The 11,264-nt window shown below is 33.7% G+C and overlaps 1 protein-coding gene across 3 annotated transcripts in view; it reads left to right on the forward strand.

Moving 5' to 3' along the window:
- The window catches only part of LOC141448642 (large proline-rich protein BAG6), a 35,620-nt gene that overhangs the window by 21,206 nt on the left and 3,150 nt on the right, over positions 1-11,264 (forward strand). For 2 of the 3 annotated variants that reach the window (XM_074117124.1, XM_074117126.1), the window contains exons 17-20: positions 6,483-6,585; positions 6,665-6,795; positions 9,178-9,507; positions 10,239-10,395. In XM_074117124.1, coding sequence (XP_073973225.1) covers positions 6,483-6,585; positions 6,665-6,795; positions 9,178-9,507; positions 10,239-10,395 — 721 coding nt within the window. The remainder of the gene's footprint in view (positions 1-6,482; positions 6,586-6,664; positions 6,796-9,177; positions 9,508-10,238; positions 10,396-11,264) is intronic. The other variant, XM_074117125.1, reaches the window with a different exon arrangement.

Consider the following 11,264-nt stretch of genomic DNA (forward strand, 5'->3'; position numbering starts at 1 on the left):
CTACCATTTTAGATCTGCGCACAAAATAACTATAGTTTATAATTGAGAAAAACAATGTGTACAAGAAAACAAAATTTCATACGAATACGTGGTTCACAGTGGGAGATATAGAACGGTCATAATTTTACAGAATTTCATGACCCAAAAAATTTTCAACCCTTTATATCTTCTACATTTATAGATCTGTGCACATAATAACTATAGTTTATAATTGAGAAAAGCAAAGTGTACAAGTGAATAAAATTTCATACGAATACGTGGTTCACGGTGGAAGATATAGAACGGCCATAATTTTATAGAATTTCATGACCCAAAACATTTTCAACCCTTTATATCTTCTACATTTATAGATCTGTGCACAAAATAATTATAGTTTATAATTGAGAAAAACAAAGTGTATAAGAGAACAAAATTCCATATCAATACGTGGTCCACAGTGGGAGATATAGAACGGCCACAATTTTACAAAATTTCATGACTCAAAAAATTTTCAACTTTTTATATCTTCTACCTTTTTAGATCTGTGCACAAAATAACTATAGTTTATAATTGAGAAAAACAAAGTGTATATAAGAGAACAAAATTCCATATCAATACGTGGTCCTCATTGGGAGATATAGAACGGCCACAATTTTACCAAATTTCATGACCCAAAAAATTTTCAACCCTTTATATCTTCTACCTTTTTAGATCTGTGCACAAAATAACTATAGTTTATAATTGAGAAAAACAAAGTGTACAAGAGAACAAAATTTCATACGAATACGTGGTTCACGGTGGAAGATATAGAACGGCCATAATTTTACAGAATTTCATGACCCAAAAAATTTTCAACCTTTTATATCTTCTACCTTTTTAGATCTGTGCACAAAATGACTATAGTTTATAATTGAAAAAAACAAAGTGTACAAGAGAACAAAATTTCATACGAATACGTGGTTCACGGTGGAAGATATAGAACGACCATAATTTTACAGAATTTCATGACCCAAAAAATTTTCAACCCTTTATATCTTCTACATTTATAGATGTGTGCACAAAATAACTATAGTTTATAATTGAGGAAAACAAAGTGTATAAGAGAACAAAATTCGATATCAATACGTGGTCCACTGTGGGAGATATAGAACGGCCATAATTTTACAGAATTTCATGACCCAAAAATTTTTCAACCCTTTATGTCTTCTACCTTTTTAGATCTATGCATAAAATAACTATAGTTTATAATTGAGAAAAACAAAGTGTATAAGAGAATAGAATTCCATATCAATACGTGGTTCACAGTGGGAGATATAGAACGGCCACAATTTTACAAAATTTCATGACCCAAAAAATATTCAACCCTTTATATCGTCTACCTTTTTAGATCTGTGCACAAAATAACTATAGTTTATAATTGAGAAAAACAAAGTGTATAAGAGAACAAAATTCGATATCAATTCGTGGTCCACAGTGGGAGATATAGAACGGCCATAATTTTACAGAATTTCATGACCCAAAAAATTTTCAACCCTTTATATCTTCTACCTTTTTAGATCTGTGCACAAAATGACTATAGTTTATAATTGAGAAAAACAAAGTGTACAAGAGAACAAAATTCCATATCAATACGTGGTTCACAGTGGAAGATATAGAACGGCCACAATTGTATAGAATTTCATGACCTAAAAAATTTTCAACCCTATATATCTTCTACCATTTTAGATCTGCGCACAAAATAACTATAGTTTATAATTGAGAAAAACAATGTGTACAAGAAAACAAAATTTCATACGAATACGTGGTTCACAGTGGGAGATATAGAACGGTCATAATTTTACAGAATTTCATGACCCAAAAAATTTTCAACCCTTTATATCTTCTACCTTTTTAGATCTGTGCACAAAATAACTATAGTTTATAATTGAGAAAAACAAAGTGTATAAGAGAACAAAATTCGATATCAATACGTGGTTCACAGTGGAAGATATAGAACGGCCATAATTTTACAGAATTTCATGACCCAAAAAATTTTCAACTTTTTATATCTTCTACCTTTTTAGATCAGTGCACAAAATGACTATAGTTTATAATTGAGAAAAACAAAGTGTACAAGAGAACAAAATTCCATATCAATATGTGGTTCACAGTTGAAGATATAGAACGGCCATAATTTTACAGAATTTCATGACCCAAAAAATTTTTAACCCTTTATATCTTCTACCTTTTTAGATCTGTGCACAAAATGATTATAGTTTATAATTGAGAAAAACAAAGTGTACAAGAGAACAAAATTCCATATCAATACGTGGTTCACAGTGGAAGATATAGAACGGCCACAATTGTACAGAATTTCATGACCCAAAAAATTTTCAACCCTTTATATCTTCTACCATTTTAGATCTGCGCACAAAATAACTATAGTTTATAATTGAGAAAAACAATGTGTACAAGAAAACAAAATTTCATCCGAATGCGTGGTTCACAGTGGGAGATATAGAACGGTCATAATTTTACAGAATTTCATGACCCAAAAAATTTTCAACCCTTTATATCTTCTACATTTATAGATCTGTGCACAAAATAACTATAGTTTATAATTGAGAAAAGCAAAGTGTACAAGAGAATAAAATTTCATACGAATACGTGGTTCACGGTGGAAGATATAGAACGGCCATAATTTTACAGAATTTCATGACCCAAAAAATTTTCAACCCTTTATATCTTCTACCTTTTTAGATCTGTGCACAAAATAACTATAGTTTATAATTGAGAAAAACAAACTGTACAAGAGAACAAAATTTCATACGAATACGTGGTTCACGGTGGGAGATATCGAACGGCCATAATTTTAGAGAATTTGATGACCCAAAAAATTTTCAATTCTTTATATCTTCTATATTTATAGATCTGTGCACAAAATAATTATAGTTTATAATTGAGAAAAACAAAGTGTATAAGAGAACAAAATTCCATGTCAATACGTGGTCCACAGTGGGAGATATAGAACGGCCACAATTTTACAAAATTTCATGACTCAAAAAATTTTCAACTTTTTATATCTTCAACCTTTTTAGATCTGTGCACAAAATAACTATACTTTATAATTGAGAAAAACAAAGTGTATAACAGAACAAAATTCCATATCAATACGTGGTCCTCAGTGGGAGATATAGAACGGCCACAATTTTACAAAATTTCATGACCCAAAAAATTTTCACCCTTTATATCTTCTACATTTATAGATCTGTGCACAAAATAACTATAGTTTATAATTGAGAAAAACAAAGTGTACAAGAGAATAAAATTTCATACGAATACGTGGTTCACGGTGGGAGATATAGAACGGCCATAATTTTGCAGAATTTCATGACCCAAAAATTTTTTAACCCTTTATATCTTCTACCTTTTTAGATCTGTGCACAAAATGACTATAGTTTATAATTGTGAAAAACAAAGTGTACAAGAGAACAAAATTTCATACGAGTACGTGGTTCACGGTGGAAGATATAGAACGGCCATAATTTTACAGAATTTCATGACCCAAAAAATTTTCAACCCTTTATATCTTCTACCTTTTTAGATCTGTGCACAAAATGATTATAGTTTATAATTGAGAAAAACAAAGTGTACAAGAGAACAAAATTCCATATCAATACGTGGTTCACAGTTGAAGATATAGAACGGCCATAATTTTACAGAATTTCATGACCCAAAAAATTTTCAACCCTTTATATCTTCTACCTTTTTAGATCTGTGCACAAAATGATTATAGTTTATAATTGAGAAAAACAAAGTGTACAAGAGAACAAAATTCCATATCAATACGTGGTTCACAGTGGGAGATATAGAACGGCCACAGTTTTACAGGATTTCATGACCCAAAAAATTTTCAACCCTTTATATCTTCTACCTTTTTAGATCTGTGCACAAAATAACTATAGTTTATAATTGAGAAAAACAAAGTGTATAAGAGAACAAAATTCCATATCAATACGTGGTCCACGGTGGGAGATATAGAACGGCCATAATTTTACAGAATTTCATGACCCAAAAAATTTCAACCCTTTATATCAGTGGTTCTTAACCTTTTCATAGACGCGGAACACAATTATATGTATATATTTTTCTCGTGGAACAGTAACATTAATTAACTTGAAATTCGGTATTTAGCAAGAACTTAAAATTAAATTCAAATTAAAAAAAAGGAACAATTTTTTGTTTTCGTATCTTTCCTAAGTTTCTAAATTTCAATACATTTAAAATTGAAATTTCGCGGAACACTTGGACCATATTCGCGGAACACCGGGTAAGAACCACTGCTCTAGACGTATATAGGACCACCTTACATTCACATGTTTACCACTCACTAGACTTAGATAGGACCACCTTGCACTAACATTTAACCATGTTGGCGACTCACTAGACTTATATAGGGCTACCTTACAAGCACATTTAACCATGTTTACCACTCACTAGACTTATATACGGTCTACCGGAAAGTTTTGTCCGTTTTTGGAATAAAACAAAATACAAATTTTTCTTGCCAATAAACTTTATTAAATAATATAATTGCCATTATTATTAATGATATCTCGCCAGCGTGGGCGCAATTTATGTATTTCATTTTTGAAAAATGTATTATTTTTTGATGCGAGAAATTGAACCAGTACTTGTTTGATATCTACTTCATTTTTAAATGTTTCGCCCTTCAACAAATTTTGTAAGGACAAAAACAAGTGATAGTCGGAGGGTGCTAAGTTCGGGGAATATGGTGGATGCGACAGAATTTTCCAGCCTTGTTCTGCAATTTTTAGACGAGTCTTTAAAGCAGCATTTGGCATGGCATTATCATGATGCAGTATGATGTTCTTCCTATTGAACATCGCCGGCCTTTTTTCTTGGATTGCTGTCTTTAAATTATGCATTTGCTAACAATACTTCTCCGAATTTAGCTTTTCGTTCGGTTTTAAAAGCTCATAATGTGTAGGTCCTCGAATGTCCCACTATATACACAACATTCTCTTATTCAGAGTGAAATTAGGTTTACAGGTGGAAGGGCTAGGTTTTCCGGGTTCACAATATGTCCTTTTCCTTACGATGTTTTCGTAGGTAATCTACTTTTCATCCCCAGTTATCATCCGGTTCAAGAAGAGCTCGATTTTGTCCTCGAACTACGGATTTAACCCCAATAGACTATTTTCAGAGGGGATATCTAAAAAATAAAGTGTACAGTAACCTTAATCCCTTGGCTTCAATCGAAGATCTGGAATATCGAATAGCTCTAGCCTGCCTAGATCTGGTTGGTTCCATTTGAAAAAAAACTTAGATACTCTATCTGGGGAAATTGGGGTTTAAATAATGGGTCAATTACTGAAAAAAACTAGATTTGATTAAATACGTGTTTTCTATTTTTTGAAATTTCCCGCCGTTTAATAAAAAAAGTGGGTGGAACACATAACTCTGGTCACCTTGTTCATAAGTCTATTGAGTCGCCAACTAGGTTAAATGTGAGTGTAATGTTGTCCTATCTAAGTATAGTGAGTGGTAAACTTGGTTAAATGTGAGAGTAAGGTGGTCCTATATAACTATAGTGAGTGGTAAACATGGTTAAATGTGAGTGTAAGGTGGTCCTATCTAAGTCTAGTGAGTGGTAAACATGGTTAAATGTGAGAGTAAGGTGGTCCTATCTAAGTCTAGTAAGTGGTAAACATGGTTAAATGTGAGTGTGAGGTGTTCCTATGTAAGTCTTGAGAGTCACCTACATGGTATATATGAGACACCAGACTGGTAGAATGAAGGTGCCAAGTTTGGGAAAGGTGATAATATTGATAGAGAAGGGGCACCAGCTAGGCGGAATAAAGATGCATTGGTCCGATTCTGGTTTAACCATTGGTAATGTTTGGTTTTAAAAATTTAATCTCTCAAATTTTGATTAAATTAAAAAATTTTATCGTTCAAAGTGATTAAAACTAAATTTGGAATTTAATTCAATCAATTAAAATTATGATTATTTAATTTTAATTTTAATCTTAATTTTTAGTTATGATTAAATATTTTAATTGATTAAATTCCGATTAAATTAAAAGTGAATTTAATTTTAATCAACTAATTTTGGCCGATTAAATTTTTTAATTTTAATCATGATTAAAATTAAATTTCAGTTTAATTCAATTGTTTTTTAATTGATTAAATTTTTGCCCAACTCTGCTAGATATCTCATGCTTTAAATGTCACGACATTATACACAAGACAAGAACAAAATAAGTTGTATAAAAAGAAAAATTTTAAATATATCTTTTATATAAAAGGTTATTATAATCTATGTTTCACCAAAAAATATTTAAGTATTCTACTGTTAACAGTACAGTTTAAAGGTATTTTAATATTTGCTCGCTTCTACAATTATAATTAAAATATACTGTTAAACAGGAATTATTACATAATATAATGAAAAATTTCCTTGTCAAAAGTTGTAATAAAGAATGAATTGTTTGTGTTAGAGCGGCGAGGTCACGATGCGGGAGGATGTAGATTTCATCGCCACTCTGAGCCAATTAAACCACACCACCATCCCCAACCTCATTCGAACCGTACTTGAACAAGGTAAATATGTTGATGATTTAAATTTTGTAGATAATTGAAGGGAAAGTGGACCTAATTATCATGCATTTTCCGTGTGCAGCAGATGAAGGCGAATATTGGCGAAATATTACCATCCAATTGAGTCAGTATGCCAGAAGATTGGCTGCCATACTGCTTTATTGTTGCCACAATGGGCACGATGATTTTGAAAGACTTTTCCTCGCATTTGCTGTAAGTTGTACTTGATAACCTTTCAGTCTTCTTTTAAGATTATGAGTAAACAGAAGGTCAGTAAGAGTACCCGTTAAAATAAAGAGTTCTTTTGAGAAATTACTGAAAAAATAAAAAATCATTCAATAATAAGGTTCTGGTTTAGAAACCAGCGCCGCCACCGAAAGGACAAAGTTGCACACCACACAAAAGGAGCGCCATAATTTTCGGTCAGTCAGTCAAGGTTGTTTAGAAATGCTTTCATTTTTAATTTTAATCGCCTCTAATCTGTCAGCATTTGTTCAAAATATTCAATTGAGAAAAAAGTTTGTCAATTAACCAGTTAACTGGTTATGACGAAGATATTCGTCATGAAAAAAGTGTAAAATTTTGTGTTATGACGAATATATTCGTCATGCATTTTCTGTAGTGACCGTCGGCAGTTAATTTTTCAATTTTAGTTAAAACTAAAATATATTCGTAAACTGCAAGAAGTTTGGAATATTTTGAGGCCATGTCGAAATAAAAAGAACTAATAGATAAATATGATATGAATTAGTCTTCGTAAATGTATCCTTGTCTTTTATTAGTCATCACTGAATCAATAACGAATTCATATATTGTGTTAGGCTAGACTGTGCAGTAAGTGACTTTAAAACTTTATTATATTATCTATTCTATTTGGGTCATTTGCTAAGGCTTCTTCTAGTGTGTCCGGAATACTGTTACGCTGTCTACATTTTTCATATTCTGAGCACTCTACAAGTACATGTTGTACGGTCAAGGGTTTATTACACGAACTGTATGTGGGAGAGTTCTCCTGCCACATAAGGTAACTGTGGGTTAACCGGGTATGACCGAACCTTAGGCTAGTAACTATTACCTCTTCCCTGCGGTTATCCCGCAATGAAGAGTCGTAAGCTTTGAAGACAGTTTTAAGGACCACTCATTCTGCCAGGATTCGTAAAATTATCTTTTAATTTATTGGCAAGGTCCTTCCCATGGTTACCGCTATGTGAGCGGCCTCTCTGGCTGCTAGGTCAGCAACTGTGTTACCAGGAATTCCCGAGTGACCGGGTACCCAGACAAATGTAACAGTTACTCCTACTTTTTCCATACTATACAGCAATGTATGGAAGTCCTGGATAATTGTAAGTTTGGCGTACTCGTATATGCCTAAGAGATTGTAGGACGCTGATTGAATCGGAGCATATGGCAACTCTACCCTGAATAGTCCCCTCTACTGCACTTAAGGCCATGTAAATTGCATATAGTTCCGCAGCATACTGCATATACTGCTTCCAGCAGGTAAACCGAACTTATATTTTCTATTTTCAATTATTACTGTGGTACCACATCCCTGTTGGTATTTCGATCCATCTGTATATAGTATTTTTACGTGGTTTAACCGAGTAATTATTTCTAAGAAGTGAAGCATTAAGGCAGTTTCCGGACTTAAATCTTTCGAATATTTGAATAAGGTCAGGTCTACTGATATAGGTGGAGTTAAACATGGGACGGTCACTTGTTACTGGTACTTGGAAGAACTGTAGGATCATAAATCCATATTCAGACAATAGATTTTTACACCTTAGCCCGAACGGTTTAGTTGCCCGTCCAGCTGTTATATTTTTGTTCGAGGGGTGCTTGACTGTTCTGGAACTTGGGTTTAATATTTTCCCATGCAGCTGAACATAAAATGTTGTCGCTAAATAACGGCGTCTGTACGAAAGCGGGGGTTTACCTGAATCTATATATAAACTTAGTATAGGACTGCAATTTTATAACTATGAAGTCTTCTCTCTGCTTCGTAGGTCCTATATTTTTTTTGTTATTCCCTCTAACGAATTTATAAGTATATCCTTCTTAGTGCATCTGGATTTAATATAGCTAAAATACTTTCAGTGCTACAGGGAAAAATTGTACAAATGCAGACAAATATTTTAAAAATTTGTCCCTATTTTTACTATAACTGCTACATTTACAGAGGAGTTGCATTTGTTCCTATCCTCTTCGCTACCGCAATCGCAACTTTATGCAGGGGCGGTTGCTTGAGGTTATGGTTGAACCTCAGTCGCATTATTTTTGTAAAATCCTATTCAGTATTGGGAGACAAAGAGGGTCCGATATGTTCACGCAAACCCTTATATTGATGTCCTAATGGAGAGAAACTGAAACACTGGTATTCATTTGTACTTCTAGGGAATGTCCATTGTAATTGCGAGCCAAACATAACAAGAGATGCTAGTACTACAGTTTTAAAGATGGTTTTTTCCATAATTAAATAGTTATTGTTTTCGTAAATTAACTGAAAATTTTAACTTTGTAACTTTGTCCTCTCTAGATGGTGCTTTTTGTTTGCTCCCTGATTAAATATAAAATTGATATGTTGAAACTTGACAGAGAAGAGTGATCGAGGGAGCACCAACGTTGCAGAGTTGGGCGGCAACTCGGCTTGCTCGGCTTTTTAGGTCTCTGAGTTCGACGACGGACAGTGCCGAGTGCGTGCACCACCTGCTGGTCTACAGAATGGGCGAAGGTCCAGCCACGCTTCTGCCCGCCCTTCAGCCGCCAGTGCAGCCTCCGGTGGTGGTCCCTGCCACGCCTGCAGCACCTCAGCCACAGGCGCAGCCGATGGAAGTGGAAGAACCGCCTCCAGTACCGGAACAGATTGCCGACCCCCTGCCAGACGTTATTCTTGGTGCAGAACAATGGCACAATCATGTTCCGCCGGTAAATGTCTTCAGCTATTTTGAGTTCAATGATGTCTTATAGTTCCGTATATTTGTTGCATGATTTCTTATTCTTTTTACTGATTTATTGTAAACAAAAAGTCCCTAATAAAGATTTTCTCAGTGAATAACAAACATTTTTTTACAAAATTAAGATGTACATCTAAAGTAAGATCCTCTTGAAATTAGAAAAACTATTGAAGATAAATATAATTACAAAATTTATCCTCTAAAGTAAGGCATTCCATAAAAATTCCTCTTCCGTCTAAACTTGACAATTCATTTAGTGGAGAATTTCTGAAGCGACAGAAACGTATGAAAACTGCAGCTGCCAGAGTACTTCACCTTTGAAACAGCTGACTATTCTTTAAAGATCTTTTGTGATGAATTCACAATCTTTTCTATTACGCAGAAGATTTTAGCCTCAGCCTTCTTGTTTTCTATTCTGGGTAAAAGCGAGCTCCTTTAACAAGCGTTTCTATCTAACCATGCGTTCAAAAACCTTACAACTTAGATATTGTTCTATATTAGTCTAATTCTTTATTAAAATCTATATTATACTTTTAATTTTGTGTAGAAAGTTTAGAAAAGAATGACAAATATGTCATTACTCAGTTCGCCGGAAACAGCTTTACATATTTTGTAAGTTTAAGTGAATATGACGAAATGATGAAGTGAGGTATTAAGATAATTTTGAAAAACGATATTATTGTTGTGAATGTTCTGTATTAGGATTGGGTGCCGATAATAACGCGGGACCGAGAGCGACAGAGGCGTCAAGCTGTCCAGGGACCTCTGAGTGACGCCTATTTGTCCGGTATGCCCAGCAAACGGCGTAAAGTAGTCACATCAAATAAACCACAAGGCAATCTAACGAAAGTCATTTCAGGTATACAAATTTTATTTATCATATCAGTTTATGTTTTTTATCAAACTTGCCTTAGCAATACTTTGCTTCTGACTTATCGTACTTTCTATCACTTCCAAAAATGGGAGGTACGAATATATGTAGCAGTCTAGTTAAATTTTAGAATTTAAGATTTCACTGGAAGTACTTATTATTGAGGTTTGAGGTCGTCCTCTGAACAAAACAGAGAGAGTTTTTTAACGAGTGCTCTGCGTGTTGGTGTATGTTTTGAGAACTTTTGAAAAGTGGCTTTACATTCTTTGTGAACTCGAAATCGAGTTTCATCTCGAAAATCTAAAACTTTCATTTAAATAATTTTTCTAGAGACCGTTTAAATCACTCTGAATGGAGGAGTGGGGGTAGAATTTCCTCTAAAGTGTTACTTCACTAACGTTTTACAAAATTTATGTTTAGCTCAGTCGCCATATTTGAATCTAGTTGTACACATGGCAAAGTACAGAGGGAGGGAGATAAATTCAACTTGGAAAATTGAAAGCAACTCAAGGAGGAGGACAATAGGCACTGAAATTAAAAAGAAGTTGAGTTCATTCAGTGCCAAACCAAAAAGTATATCTTAGATATTATCCTGTCGTAGCATGCACATGCTACCACCTGTTGCTCTTGCCACGCCGAGGTGTTTCGGATTTTCATCCATCTTCAGAAATATTGTAGATTAATTAGTTTGGTGTAGAGATTTTGGCTTCATTTACGTTACTGTCTCCTTTTTCTCTTGCTCACTTAACAATAAGTTTACAAGAATAATTTCTTTCTTTAAAATCTATTTTACCGCAAAATTAATTGTAAAATTCAAAATTTGTTAGTCTAATTAAAATTAGCCACTGTTTGAGCTC

This window comes from Rhodnius prolixus, unplaced genomic scaffold (assembly GCF_049639745.1).
Source record: "Rhodnius prolixus isolate KJV_2025 unplaced genomic scaffold, Rpr scaffold_2, whole genome shotgun sequence".
Classification (NCBI taxonomy): Eukaryota; Metazoa; Arthropoda; class Insecta; order Hemiptera; family Reduviidae; genus Rhodnius; species Rhodnius prolixus.